This window comes from Phocoena sinus, chromosome 8 (genome assembly GCF_008692025.1).
Source record: "Phocoena sinus isolate mPhoSin1 chromosome 8, mPhoSin1.pri, whole genome shotgun sequence".
Lineage (NCBI taxonomy): Eukaryota > Metazoa > Chordata > Mammalia > Artiodactyla > Phocoenidae > Phocoena > Phocoena sinus.
The window spans coordinates 80,245,898-80,262,276 of NC_045770.1; the positions used below are offsets into that span (position 1 = coordinate 80,245,898).

The 16,379-nt window shown below is 34.0% G+C and overlaps 1 protein-coding gene across 3 annotated transcripts in view; it reads right to left on the minus strand.

Moving 5' to 3' along the window:
* KIF18A (kinesin family member 18A) overlaps positions 1-16,379 on the minus strand; it is an 81,344-nt gene that overhangs the window by 40,536 nt on the left and 24,429 nt on the right. For all 3 annotated transcript variants that reach the window (XM_032641999.1, XM_032642001.1, XM_032642000.1), the window contains exons 10-12: positions 13,401-13,563; positions 6,687-6,851; positions 765-886 (exon numbers count right to left, since the gene is read on the minus strand). In XM_032641999.1, coding sequence (XP_032497890.1) covers positions 765-886; positions 6,687-6,851; positions 13,401-13,563 — 450 coding nt within the window. The remainder of the gene's footprint in view (positions 1-764; positions 887-6,686; positions 6,852-13,400; positions 13,564-16,379) is intronic.

Here is a 16,379-nt window from a genome sequence, read left to right on the forward strand (position 1 = left end):
CCTTTAAATCAAAAGTATGGAAAATTAATTACCAGTTATTTGAGAACACTAGAAGAACTCCAGTAGAATTTTAGATTGGCAGAAAGCCCTTAGAGAAATAAATTTCTCATTTTTACAGAGCATGAAAGTGACACCTAAGGAGTTGATTGACATATCCAAGGTAATAAAAGATCAAGTTATACTTTTTTACTATTATGTTTCAAAAATTAAAAGGTGTTACTACTGAGTTAGTAGAGAGAGCATGAAAGAGCTACTATAGCATCACTTAAAACTTGGGACATGATGTTAAAAAATATACACTTTTAATAACTTCATTTTAATGATAGCAAAAAATCATTCTGGAATTACGAATGCTGAAAAACTGTCTACTTAAAAATTCAGTTGGTATTAATAGTAGTAGTTTCTAGGAGGGGACAAGGATGGCTAGAGGACACGTAGAAGACAGACTCTTTCACTGTAGAGGCATCTTTGAAATTTTGTATTATATGACATACATTACATAAAAATAATAAATTAAAAAATGTTTTCAAAACTATAAAGCACTATAAAAACTTAGTTAGAGGAGAAGAACAACATCCTTTATACTTTCTCGGTGTTTTCTAACTCTGCATGATTTCTGATGCTGGCAGACACTTAAAAAAAAATATGTACCTTGTACTGGATAAAATTAAATTTTCTGGCAATGGAAAACTAAACTTCTATGCTTCAGGTTCCTTAGGTCTATAGTATTAAAATTTTTAGAACAGGTAAATCCATGTACTTACGCCTCCGTCTGCCTGTGTTGCTGTTCTTGAAGACAAGCTAGATCCATCATATGTTTAATTTGTGCTTTCAAATCTTTGTTCTGGAGGTGCAAATGGTGGCAATGAAGTTCTTTATTGAGTTCCTGGGGAAAATAATGCACACTATACCTCAGATTCATTTAAAAATGTTAAAATTAAATCAATTTTAATAAAACTTATTTTATATTGGTGTCAATAGTTTTAATTCTTAAAAATATGAAGTGGTATGTTTAGGAACAATTTGAAAAACAAGTGTTCTGGTACAGGTGGTCTATGACTTACAAGTTTCAAATTTCCTCAGAAACTGAACATCAGGAACTCAGAACAAATTTTACTATAGTGACAGTTTCTTGGTCTATCCAACTTGTTCATAATACTTTGAAAGTACATGAATATGGCCCATTTTTGCTTAAATGTCACTTCTTCAGGGAGGCTTTTCCTAAGCTTCACATTTAAAGATGGACACTCTCCACCCCTGATAGTTTCTGCCATAGCATTGATTAGTAACAATTCCATTTATTTATTTTTCGTAGATTCTCCATATTAGAACGTAAGGTATACCACCAGGACAGGGGCTATGTCAATATAATAAAAGTTTCATACAATAAAAATCTCTTGGGGGGCTTCTCTGGTGGTGCAGTGGTTGAGAGTCCGCCTGCCGATGCAGGGGGGCACGGGTTCGTGCCCCGGTCCGGGAAGATCCCACATGCCGTGGAGCGGCTGGGCCCGTGAGCCATAGCCGCTGAGCCTGCGTGTCCGGAGCCTGTGCTCCACAATGGGAGAGGCCACAACAGTGAGAGGCCCGCGTACCACAAAAAAAATCTCTTGGGGAATTCCCTGGCAGTCCAGTGGTTAGGGCTCCATGCTTCCACAGCAGGGGGCATAGGTTTGATCCCTGGTTGGGGAGTTAAGATCCCACATGCCGCGAGGTGTGGCCAAAAAAAAAAAAAAAAAATTCTTACCTTCATCCAGTCTTGGTATAAGCTTAATTCTAGGCCAAAAGTGTCATATATGGTCTTTATTATGTTGAAGTATGTTCCCAGCTGTGTTCTCTAATCTACCACCTAAAATTACTTATCTTTTCTCAAATCTACTAAACCTTAAGTATGGAAAATGTCAGCTAAGTGGATACACTAAAGTATGAATGGTAATAATCCAGTAGCATTCTCAGAATCTTAAATTGGAAAAATTTTAGTTAATAAAATAAAACGGAGTGAAATATTTTGGACATTGTAAGGGGCTGAGACAAAAATCCTATAATCAGGGGAGCTGTGCCTAGAAACTTCCTACAGATAATTCCCATAATCCATTTTAGGTTTTCAATACTCCTTCTCAACCTGCAGTTGGCCACTGGTTCTCTGTAAGCTTAAAGTTATTTTTTTCTTTTTTGTAATACTTCCTAAGCTAGTGGTGGGCACTATGACAGGGAAACAATGTAATTCTATGTGTCTGAGATATAGTAAAATTGGGGGTTGTTTATTCACATGATTCATAATTATATTTCAAGAAATACAGCAAGTATTTTAGAGCAAACTCTCTTTAGGGAGTCAGGATGATATGGTTAGAGCATTGGCCTATGAATCAGGTGATTTTAGAGATGGCTCAACTATGACACAAATGCTACCTGGAACCCAAAATATGGTCTTTATGGATATCGGTTTACTTGACTAAAATTTAAGAGCTTGCCTAGATGATCTCTTTAGTCTTTTCCAGTCAAAAAATTCAACGACCCTAAAAGTATGACCATGTTTGTCAAATATTCCACCTTTTCTCTTAAAAAAAAAACAAAACCCTTCTTTATTTACTCCCTCTGTTAATCCTATTGTTTTATCTTCTTGCACCACTCTTAAAGAGACAAGCCTTGACTGTATAATTATTTTACTCAATAATTGTTCTTGGCTAGTTTGTTGTCTTTGAAAAACCAAGTTTACAATTTGAATCTTTTTCTTGTTTTGATACACTAATGACTGAATCTGATTGGAAGCGCATAGCCTATTATGAGAGCTACGGGGAGGTTAGTAATAGCTGAAGTAAGAATATAGTGAGAGGCAATATATAAAATGTGAAAGGTCTTCAGGTGCCATGCCAGACCTGGGAAATCATAACAGAGTTTACATTAGGGAGAAAGTACTGAAGAGTGATATGATCGGAGTTACCTTTGAGAAAGCTCATTTTGCTTGCAGTAGAGAGAATGAATTGCAGTAGAATACGAATGGAAGCATAAAGGTCAAATGTACCAGTCCAATAATGGGGGCTGGGAATCTGAATTAGGGTAGTGGCGGGGGAGATACAGAGAAGTGGATAAATTCGTGAGGTTAAGAGGTAGATAATGCAGGAGGGTATAGAAAAAAGGGCAGCAATTTGAAAGTCGCAGTACTGGATCTCTGTCCAGAGTTGTACAACTGTGGATAAATCTTTTCACAAAGTTATGTCTCAGTTTGTTTATGTAAGAAATAATGGCTTATACATAGATAACTGTTTCAGCTGTGAAAATATCCACAGGAAAAAAAAACTGAGAGTGGGATTAGGATGATGGGAATGGAAACAGCTTTAATTTTAATTTTTTCAAATTATTTATAATAAAATGCATTAAAAAACAAGAATTTAAAAATCAATTCCAGATTCATATTCAGGTGTGAAAAGTCCTGCTTAAAAGAGTAATAGAAGACAGATTATTAGAAAAATTAGATTTGACCATGGTGAAAAAATTTAAATTTATTGAAAATAACCTGAACAATATTAACTTTATAAATGCTACTAAGTAGCCAAAAAAAAAAAATAGCAATAATAATACTACTAAAAAGAATACTGTACCATTTTAAAAATTGGGAGCTTAAGATAAATATGGGAAAACAAAGGCAAACTAGTAAATATCTACAATTGATTTTTTTGCTTCTTTTAATATTAAAAAGTTCTTAAGTACTCCTCTAGTTGGAGTTGGGCTATATTTTAGATTGTTGATTACACAAATGTACTAGATTATAAGTATAATGTAAATTAAGCAAGGCTATTGTGAGATGAAAATAACATTTTAAAATGTATATCTATTAATTCTTTTTATGAATATAATGCCACTTGAACTGTACACCTAAAACTGGTAAATTTTATGTTATATTTTACCATATGCCAAAAACATTTTTTAGACCCTTCATGAGAAAGTTTTTGCTCACTAGAATGGCTAAATATTCTATTAGAACATCATGGCCGTAAGTAATAGTAAAGAAAACTAACCAAGAAATACATTGTCATTTTGACAATGATCACCTTGAGAATAAGACTTCTTTAGATATACATAATCTCTAACAAATAAGTGAAACATGACAAATATAAGTGAAACAAACCAAAAACTACTATAAACATTCAATATCTGCTACCTTTTCAAGAGAAACAGCTCTTGCGCACTGAGTGAGAAACACTCATTTGGCCAGGATATCAGCTGTTTTCTCTGAAAACATATCCAGACTGTGGCTTGGGGACCCTGACAAGTACTTTGATGGAGGCTGTTGCATTCTATGATGGGCCTCTACAGCTTTAGATTCTCAGATCAAGCATGGAATTTCAGACGTTACCGCTTGAAAGCCTAGTTAATCCCTATTATAGTTTACTGATTAATCATTGTTTTTTTTGCTTATTCCTTTGAAGTCATGTAAATATGTCCATTACGTAATCTTAAGAGGAATATGGCATTTTAAAATAAGTGCGCTTTAGCTTTCTTCTAGAGCAGATATCCTTAATGTTGTATTAATGGAAAAAATGACCAAAAAAAAAAAAAAGTAAAATTGTATGAATGCGACCCCCCCCCGAATCGTCCATCTAGGAGAAGATCTATATATAGCTCTTTAATCAGATTCTCAAAGGCATCTATGACCCAAAAAGGTCAGAAACACTGTTCTGGAGGAAAAATAGCAAATGTATTTTATAATACAGCTAATGCTGCTGTGTTCCTTTTGTACACACCTTTCTTTGGCTATTGATGTCTATGATGTGGCTTAGAATATTAAACTATTATTTATCAACCACTCATTATGTATTAAGTGGTGCTAGGCCTTTGCATACAGCATTTTATTTAAGCTCATAATGCCTTAAATATATTTTAAAGATGAGAAGTTAAGACAGTGAAGTTAAACAACTTGCCCCAAGTTATATGGTTAGTGTTAGAGTTAGTATTCAACACAACTATTAGAGTTAGTATTCAACACAACTATCAAATAATGGAATTACCAACCACTTCAACTCCAGTGTCTATCCTCTATCCAATATTTACATTCTTGCTATAAGGAATATTAATCTTCTAAAGTGCTTTGTCAATTAAGTTAAGTTATAAAATCTCATTAAAGTATGCTTTGCACTACATTTAATATTCAATCTACTGAACTAACTGGCTGGCATACTTTCATCAAGATATTGTGAAGACTTCTAGGACTGCTGAGTGTCGATTAAACTGTTGGTTGGCCCTCAATGAATTTCCACACTAAAGAACTATTCAGTCTCTGTTTATCCTTGGCCCTCTTCTTAGGAAACAAGGTATCTGTTGCTCCCTGCTCCAATTTTACTACCTTGAACTGTCATCATTCACTACTCCTGCTAGTCTCCTCTCCCTTCAGTCTGAGCTTCAGTGTTAAAAGGATGGACATTTATATCGATTTTCCTAGTCATGATGCATTGGTTAATATCTTTAAATTATAACAAAAAATTGATATCTTTGAATATTAACAGTCACTAGCTGCATTCATTTGTACTGAATATTTTATACTCCATTTCACCTGTATTTATTTTCAGTTTAATGCTTTTATAGAAATTTTAAGATTTCAGAGCTGATACATAATATAGACTTTCAGAAGAGCATCATCAAATTAAAGACTTTAGATACTCTTCTTTTAAAAAAAAAGAGTATAAAAAAGTTGTTCTTTTAAAGTATTAGGTATTTAGAGATCAAAATTAGTTACTTTGTAGCAGTTTGTTTGCTAGCTGCTTATTCCATATTAATTTTCCCCTTCTTTCTTATTAAGAGAACTCTAATTTTGTTCAGGATGATAATATGTCCAGCAAAACACTCACCCTTCCAGATTCCCCTGTATCTAGGGATAGCCACGTGACAGTTCTAGTCAATTCAGATATGTCTGTTAGGGATTTCTGGAAAAGTTTTTGCTTTCCCAATACAGATGTCTCTCTCCCCTTTCTTTCATTCCTCTTCTGGCCTAAGTGTGAACTCAAGACTAAAGATGAAATAGTGTTATCACAACTATGAAAAGAAAAGTATGATGATGACACTGAAGACATTTGGGAGGTACTTTATTAGGAATGAACTGCATACTTCTGTAGCTTACTACTGTTAAGGGAGAAAACTATCTGTAACATTGTAGCTGAACACAATTCTGATCTGATTCAGCCATTAACCATTATTACCCATCGCTACTCTTTATAAATATAAACTTTTGCCATTCTAGGTGGAATATCTTCAGTTTAGTACATAAACATAAATGCATACAGCTTTCAAACTGGCTTTCTTTAGTTATAATACAAATAATGCTGACCACATTTAAAACTATTTTTGCACAAAATATCAAGTATTAAAACAAACTTAAATTACCTACATGATGAAACCTCAAGTACAGTCTGAAATAGAATTACTTCATTCTAACTTAAGAGCTCCTCATAAAAGGATGCAATCACTTAAGAATAACATTTAAAAGTAACTACTCTTCTGAAAGTACAAGAAAGGCAAATCTAATAGGTAATCAGGGAGGCAAAGGTATATTCAGTTAAAAACAGTAAAATGAGTCAAATCTCCGGGAGATGGACCAAAAGTTGTCTTATGAAAGATATTTACTCAATAACAAAGACAATGGGTTTAATGAACTCAGTTCTTAGAAAATAAATCTGAATATACAAACACATATGTACCTTTGGAATATGACCATTTTGACCTAAGAGTCCCATTTCAGTTTCCACACGATGGAGCCAATTAGTATTCTCATCAAATTGCTTCAGTTCCTCTTCCTTTTTCTTCTCCAGGTAGCAGCGGCGAGTTTTCAACATTGCGAGTCTATGATCTCTTTTGCAAGTGGCCTGAAAAATAATGCATTTAATAGTCAACCTTTTATGATACGTGATGTATGTGATATTAGTACAGTAGTATATTTCCTTTTAAGTGTGCTATTGTTGTCTATTAAATTAGGCTATACTTTTGTACTTAAAGCTATTTCTCCTCTGAAATCTCACAATACTACTGCTTGCAGGAAAACAGGAAATTGAGTTGTGAGTCATTTTTATAAAATTACATGTTGAGAGTTTATGACTTTAAGAAATACAATGGCCAAATTGAAGACTAGCACATTTTTTTTTTTGCCAAAATACATTCCTTTAAATGTTGCATTTGAAAAGTTCATGTGAGGCCTGATAAATCTCATGATTTCCTTACTCAAAACAAAATAGATACATGTCCTGCTCTTGTCTTTCCTTCAGTTTGAAAGATGTGAAGAAGTAAAGTATTCTATTGTTGTGGTTTTGTCTACAAGGCCTTTAGATTGGCTGTTGCCAATGAAAGAAAAGAGAGCTTATATCCAGGTGTCATAAACATCTGATCTCGCCTGATGGTTGGTTCAGGACACATACTGGATAGTCCAAATATTTTCGGTGTTTTACCTACACATGAATTGAGATCAAAACTGGCCTTCTGGTTTTTTACCCCAAGGGTCTTGCACACTATCATGGGCACTGTGGGCCAGAACAGCTTGACCTCTTTGGACTATTTTCCAAAAGACACTAAACTCAATAATCATCAGATTTGATAGCTGGACCTGAGACAACAGATCCCCAAAGATTAGAACAAGCACTTGTAGCTGGTTTTGGAAGTAGGGATGAACACATCCTATGAAAAAAAATGAAAAATGGAAAGGAAAATGAAAAAAGGAGCAGGAACTACATTTGAACTTGATTAAAAACCTACTCTCTTTAGGAGATTAAGTTCTACTTCCTTATTATCTTTAATAAAAGAAAAGGTAAGTTGACATTTTGAGGAAAAGCCAGCCATTAAAGAAATTTGCAAAAATAGGTAATAATGTCACTCTTCTCACTACCTCTTTTTGTTTTAGAAAATAATTAGTTATTTTTCATTAAAATGTTACGTTGTCATGCAATGGGTAATTGATTGTTCTTAAGTTAGCTAATACATAACGTATTTTTGTAAATTTCAGTTTAAATTTCTAATAGAACATTGGTAGATGAAATCCACATAAACAAAAGCTCTTTGGGGTCCTAAATATTTTATTTTAAAGCAGAAAGGGGTCCTGAAGCCTGGAAAGTTTAGAGCCACTGGTATCCAACAGAAGGTAGCATATGTGGCTTCTTGACTTTCTTCTGCTATTCAGCAGGTGTGAAAACTTAGGCAAGTCAATCTCAGTGGCTCTTCAGTCACCTTATTTGAAAAATGAACATAAAAGTACTGTACCTGCCTGAAGGAAGGCATTATATCAAACTACCTTTATTTTCCTTTAATGTTTAAAAATGTTGTAGGTACTCTTAGAAACCAGGGCAGGACATGATCTGCAGGTCTGATGGCAGTCAATATTTAATACCAAAAGATCCTGACTAAAAATCCCAGAGGGTATGTTTTTTGAGTTTGTACTTCTAATGTTCATCAAATGTAGACTCTATGATGGTTCTCCATGGGGACATTTTCCATCAGGGTAATTCTTATTGAATTACTGTTCTGAAATAAGTACCAAGTAAGTGTTTGGAAATAAATTCTAAAATATGTATGTTAAACCCTGACATTAAAGTTAATTGTTTCCCATTAAAGTTTCAAAAAAGCTTTACATATTTTATTAACAAAATCTCCAGAATAACGCAAAAGGTCTCGAGTGAGAATAAGCATGAAATTCTAAAATTTAGGTATTATTATTGCTTTGTGCAAAAGAACTGACTGCTAACACGGTAAACTGATTATTTCACTGAAAATAATTTGTGTATTATCTTTATATGACTATAAATTTACCCCGGAACTTCACTTTAATACTACTCTCAGAGTCCATACTCAAGAACCATTTATAGCTTAATCAGTGAGATTCTTTCAGCAATTATGAGAGTAAACCTCTTCAGAGAGGGTCCAAGACAAATCTAAAATTCCTTGACCTAGCAAGCAGTTTAGTAAAACTATAGTTTGACACTTCTGTGAGAACACACTCAGCCTCTAGATGTCTTTCTATGTTTTTCAATAGTTTACAACCAATAAACTTAAGAGGTTTTATTCTCATTGCTTAGGTAAGTCTCATTAGCTATTAGACTCAGCTAATCTTAGTCTCGTAAGAATAGCTATAAGAATTGGAACATAGATTGAAATGACCAAAAGTGAGATATCAGAAAAGGCAAGTGGGTTGAAAAAAGCAGAATAAAGATGAAAACAGAAAAAGATTACAGAAACCAGCCAAAGCCATTTCCTTACTCTATGTCTTAATGTTTCCAAGCATGCACATTCACAATTCAATGGGGTAAGTAAAACAGGCTAAAATAACCATGATTTAAATTAGCTTGGGATTAAATAGACCAAACTTACTAATTGTACTAATATTCTAATGTTCAAAAAATGGCAATCTGATTCTAAGCTCTGATAATACACTACTCATTTGCTTCAAAGACTGCCTTTTGACTACACAAATAGACCGTATAATTCTTGGCAACCAAAGCTTCCACAATTTGGCCTTTTATTCTATCCGGAATTGACTAATTCCCAATATAGCAAAATATATCTTATATCATGTGCCATTTTCAATCTATTTATAGTGGTTAACTCTGGCAACTTCAGATTCAGAGAGAAAGAGTGCTGTAATCAATCAATGATATCTGCTATGGGTAAAGCAGTGGGAATTGGCAGGAAGTGTTGAGAGTATAGTTATGTACTTCCACATACACTGACCTACAAATATGCTGTGTTCTGGTCAAACTGGTGTCCTCATTTGAATACACTATTCCTTTTATTCTTTTCCCTCTAATATTCTCATGCAACGCCCAGTATAAATCTCATCTCTCCACTAGGAAGCCTTTCTCCACCACAACAACTGGAAGCCACTGTTTTCTCCTTTGAATGGCTATAGCACTTAAAGTACTTATAGTATAGCAGAATGATTAAAAGTGCAGACTGAGGCCAGACATCCAGAGTTTAATATTGGTTCAACCACATTAATTAGGTGTATAACTCTAGACAGCTTACTTTAATTCTCAGTATCTCTGTTGCTCACAAATGGTGATAATACAGGATCTACCTCATAGGCTTGTTATAAATACTAAATGAATTAACCCATGCAAAGGACTTTGAAAAGTATCTGGCACGTAGTTAATGCTCAATAATATTAGCTGTTTTTATTATTGCACTACTCCTTACAGCACAATCATATAGTGCTGTGTCATTTTTATATCAGTTTATTGCTCCAACTAGCCTATAAATTACTGAAGTACATATATTGTCTTATACTTTTTTTAACCTCTATTGTGTCTAGCACAATGCTCTGCATATAAACAAAAGTGTTCAAAACAAGCTGTTGTTAAAAGTTGAGGTATTAAGTCACTAGCAGTTTTCCATGACTGAATTTCTTGCCTTTTTTCAAGAGATAAATCAGATAATTGCACTTTCAGATAATTGATATTTATTTAATGGATACCTACACAAAATTGAGAATTATTATCCCCACTGAAAATAACTCTATAATAAGTGCAATTAATTGAGATAATACATACAACTTTTAGAATAGGTAAATATAACAGTATTTCAGAATTCCATTTAACAAACATATGAAAGGATTTCACAACAACAAACTGATATATTAATTCTATAAGATATTCTGTTATTTGGAAGTCACGAAGGTCATCAAAAATACTGGCAACAATTTTGCAGTTCAAGAAAGTTAAAGTACAACTACAGCAACAAATTTCAAATAAAGATATAAATTCTATTTTTCTTTTGCCTTAAAAGGATGTGAGGAATATTTTAAATGCATTTGATAAACAAAATCAAAAAGAAATTTTCAGTATTCAATACATTATAAACTATAGGCCCTATGCTGTAGAGAAGTAGATCTCTAGGGTTTGTCTTGTATAACTAACACTTTGTACTCTTTGACTAATACTTCCTGGTTTTGCCTTCCCCACAGCCTCTGGCAACCACCATCTGATTCTACTTCTGAGTTTGACGATTTTAGATTTTTCATATAAATGGTATCATGTAAAATTTGTCCCTCTGTGTCTGGCTTATTTCACTTAGCATGTCCTCCAGGTTCATCTATGTTGTTGCAATTGGTAGAATTTTCTTCTTTTTTAAAAGGTGAATGATAGTCTATTGTTGTATACTTAAAAATGGCTAAGAGGGTAGGTCTTATGTTAAGTGTTGTTATTAATATAATACTACTACTAATAAAGAGGGTCGGAGGAAACTTTAGGAGGTAAGGTACAGGCTTATAGCATAGATTATGGTGATGGTTTCACTAGTATATATTTATCACCAAACCCGTCAAATTGTCTATATTAAATATTTATGGTTTCTTCATACATTAATCATATATATCAATAAAGTGGTTTAAAACAAAGATAGCTTCAATAAGGCATAATAAATGCATATTCAGTAAATAAATTACTAATTTTGATAATATAGCTTAATAGCTACTTATAAATTCATTGTCATGATATATTTATTAATACTTTATGATTAATTTCTTAGCACATCACATCTTTCCCATTTCATAGGCTGACAAAAACCTAAAATGTTAGTTTCTTAAAGCACTATACTACTAAGTATAAAATAGTACTTAAAAATGCAATTAACCTTATCATCAATGAACACCAAACTGGGGGAAATCCAGTATTTTCAAAATGTTTATTTTTCTGATCTTTGGTGCTCTGGAGTTGCACACCTCCAAGTATACATTCTTTTATCCTGCTTAGAACTCATGTTTCTTGAATTTACATCTTATTCACATCTTAATAGTCCTAGAAAATTCTGAGCCTTAGACTTTGCACATTATCCTTTGTTCTTTTGCACTAATGTATCTCCTTCAGAATATCTATTAGATGAATGCATGACTTTCTAGTCTATCTTTCAAATAGCAACATCTTGTTCACCTCTGCTATCTTTTTATCCTGTATTTGGTGTGATTTCCTCAGATCTCCCAGTTCTTTAATTCTCTCTTTAGCTATATCTAACATGCATAAAAGGACGGGGATAAGAGCTCAGGATCTGGAATCAGCTGGCTTGAGTTCAAATCATAGCTCTTACTCTATGAGCTGGGTAACCTTTGGCAGAATGACTTCTCTGTGCCTTGGTTTCCTCATCTTAATTACAAGGACAATAATATCACATAGCCCACAGGATTTTCTGAGAATTAAATGAGTTAATGTACGTGAAGTATTTAAAACATTGTCTAGTATTGTACCTATAAACTGAAATTTTAAGTTTCAGTAAATAAATCTTTACTTTCTGGAAGTGTCATTTGTTTTCTTCTCATATATGTATGTTCTTTTTTTCTTTGATTCCTTTATTGTTAAGTCCTTCTTTGATGACTTTATTCATTTTTATAGGTTTTATCAGGTTGCTATAGTATCTGACGTTTGGGGGATTCTGTCATATTTGCTAACTCTGCTGACTTGCTTGTGGAGGATTGTTTCATGGGTTTTGTAAGTTTGGACAGTGAGCTCTCATTAGTGGTTTGAATTGAGGATCTGTTTCACTAGGCTGATTCTGCATTGCCTCTGCTCAGTTTCCTATAGATTATCACTGCTCTGATGCCATTTTCTGTGCTAATGTCTCACTTTAGGGATTTGCTAAATAAAACACATGGATTATAAAAGTATAATCTATAATGAAAATCTATAGTGAAAAGTATATCTATAATGACAGTCTTCAAATGAGACTTTTTTTTCTTACCCTAGGTTTGGTTTCTTGTTTTCCTGTGCTAGTTGGTAAAATGTTTTCTCCTGCTGTATTTCCAATATGAAGAGTGAAGGTCTCTGAGATTCCTGGCTTTATGTGGGGACTGTCATTTCTAACTCCCTGTCTCCCTCGGGCCCCCTACCTAAGTAGTGGTGTACATCAAAGCAGAGTAGTGAAAGTGGTCTGTGTGTGTGAAGGGGAAGGGCAGTGCACTACTACATTAAACAATAAAACTGATTAAAAGTTGATCTGGTTTTTTTTTTAGCACTGATGCAGTGGAAACTGTAACAATGCCAGTGACAAAATATTCTTCCCTGGGGAGGAAAAAAACCTCCCAATGGTCTAAGTTGTAAACTACTGCCTGCATCTGGGGTGGACTGTTCTCACTGCCCCATGTTGGTACCCAACTCTCCCTGAGTGTGTTACCTACCTGTTAAGCATTCCATCATCCTCACAGAAGCAACAGTCATAACTGAGATTTTAGGGGTTTTGTTTCCTTTTTGTTTCTCACACCTAGGAATTTAATTTTTTTCTTGTAGACTTAACTATACATTTAAAACAATGTCTTCTACATTTCCTCTAGCATTTCTAGGGATTTGTAGAGAATGGGTGATTAAGCAACATCACCTATCAAATTTCTAGAATTATAAGTCCCCATGTTTTTACATTCTCTACAATTTAAGGATAAAGTTGTTAAATACCTTTTCTACTTTGTCTTCAGAACACATCATTTCTATTTGCTTATGGCACTGTTGTTGATAGAATGATTTAAGTTCATTTTCTTTAAGTAACATTTCTAACTTCAGATATTCTTGCCTGATTTCTTCTCGATTCTGGAACAAGCAGTTCAGAATTTCTTGAAATCTACCAAAAATAAAACACATAGAATCTCAGTATTTTGTGATAGATAATGCAAAGTTTACTTAAAGAAATGCATGGGAAACCATAAACAAGACGAAAAGACAATCCTCAGAATGGGAGAAAATATTTGCAAATGAACAACTGACAAAGGATTAGTCTCCAAAATATACAAGCAGCTCATGCAGCTCAGTATCAAAAAAAGAAACAACCCAATCCAAAAATGGGCAGAAGACCCTAAATAGACATTTCTCCAAAGAAGATATACAGATTGCCAACAAACACATGAAAGGATGCTCAACATCACGAATCATTAGAGAAATGCAAATCAAAACTACAATGAGGTATCACCTCACACTGGTCAGAATGGCCATCATCAAAAAGTCTGCAAACAATAAATGGGAGAAAAGGGAACCCTCTTGCACTGTTGGTGGGAATGTAAATTGATACAGCCGCTATGGAGAACAGTATAGAGGTTCCTTAAAAAACTAAAAATAGAACTACCATAGGACCCAGCAATTCCACTACTGGGCATAAACTCTGAGAAAACCATAAGTCAAAAAGAGTTATGTACCACAGTGTTCACTGCAGCACTATTTAGAACAGCCAGGACATGGAAGCAACCTAAGTGTCCATCGACAGATGAATGGATAAAGAAGATGTGGCATATATATACAATGGAATATTACTCAGCCATAAAAAGAAACGAAACTGAGTTATTTGTAGTGAGGTGGATGGACCTAGAGTCTGTCATACAGAGTGCAGTAAGTCAGAAAGAGAAAAACAAATACCATATGCTAACACATATATATGGAATCTAAAAAAAAAACACACACACAAAAAACGGTCATGAAGAACTTAGGGGCAAGATGGGAATAAAGACACAGATCTACTAGAGAATGGACTTGAGGATATGGGGAGGGGGAAAGGTAAGCTGGGACAAAGTGAGAGTGGCATGGACATACATACTACCAAACATAAAATAGATAGCTAGTGGGAAGCAGCCACACAGTACAGGGAGATCAGCTCGATGCTTTGTGACGACCTAGAGGAGTGGGACATGGAGGGTGGGAGGGAGGCACAAGAGGGAGGGGATATGGGGATATATGTATACATATATTCACTTTGTTATACAGCAGAAACTAACACAACATTGTAAAGCAATTATACTCCAATAAAGATGTTAAAAAAAAATGAAGTGCATGAACAAGAGAATATACACCATTCATAGAATTAGATTCAATGATAAACAGTAAATAGGTTTGAGTGACTGTTTTCCTATTAAACAACAAAAATGTTTGGAATGGGTTCTGAACTTTATTTTTACAGCACTGGGTTTCTCTCTCTCTCCTCCAAAGATCATGTTATTAAAAGATATAGGTATTTTAAGGCCTATGGTATTAGTCATATGCTGTATTTGGTCTGCATAATCCAGTAGCTTACCAAAAATAAAATATTTTGTATGTAAGAAAAGGATGATAAAGTGGACCTGTACTCTCCCAATTCATAAGGCCTCAGAAGCAACACAGTATTATGTGTTCTTCTGGTGTTGGCTCGCTGTGAAGAAATAAGCAGTGGGTGGCATAATCATATGGTGCCTCTATGGCGCCCTAGGGAAAGTGAGATAGCCAGTTTTTAGCTTTAGAACTTGTTACAGTGAAAACACACCATATGGTTAGGTACCCCCTACAGCTTGGCTAAGAGTCAGCTGACAATGCCAGGACCGAAAACATCCAAGTTTACAATGTGGTAAATCTAGGAAAAGCCCCTCCACTGTGCTTCCTCCAAAGGGCAATATAGATATAGGGAATCAAAGTTGGGGAGTGTGACTCACATCTCCTGAAAATGCATAAAGACCTCAAGCTGAATCACTTCTATGAAAGCCCTAAAAGGAGCCTGCAATCCTGCATTCTCCAGGGTCAGCAGAATATTGGTCACAGATCAGGTCTGAGCTACAGTAACAGTATAAACAATCGCACATAGGCAAACAATTTTTCTCTCAAAGAAAAATTAACTTGAAGCTTTTAAAATAAAATGGTAACAAAGTATATGCATTTAAAAATAAAGTTTCTTTGGCCAGAATTTTAGATATATTTGTAAGGATCTGTGGTAAAAACACTGACAATTTACGTCAGTAGTTCTTAATGAAACTATTGAGAATGAATATTAAACCACAATACATCGACTTTACTGCAGTTTTGTCAAACTGATAAATATTTCATAGGAAGTATGTATGGACATTGCAATTTCATTGTATTATATTACAACAAGGCTAAGGCCAGTAAATGATTTGATAAGTTATCTTTAGGTTACACCCAAAGATAATTTCTTAGTTTTCCTGGAACACTTCACCCAAGGACATAGTTAAATATTTGTCAATTTCAAAATTTTATGGTCCAGATTTATTTTAGTTGGTGGTGTATGGTTTAGGATGGAAGGAAGGGAATTAGTATCAAAGGTTTCTAGAGAGCTCTTTTTAAAAAAAAAACTGTCATTTTTAAAACAGAGAGCCCTAAGGGATTGACTAATAATAACTATTTTCTAGTCATTTAAAACATTCAAATAGCTAGAAAAGAAAAATCTTTGCTAATAACTTTAGGTGACATATGATAAACTCTAGACAATTTTCTTGGTATAGTCACAAGTGAAGTTTTATAATTACTCTGTATAAAGAACAACTGTACTTTCTTTTTATGATTTTTTGAATATTATCTTTCCAAATAGCTTTAATAGAGAGAAAATACTGTATATTCTTCCCTTTATCTGTTTAAACTTCATAAAAATGTTATTTTTTAAAGAAACTGAAAATTCATGCCATTTAA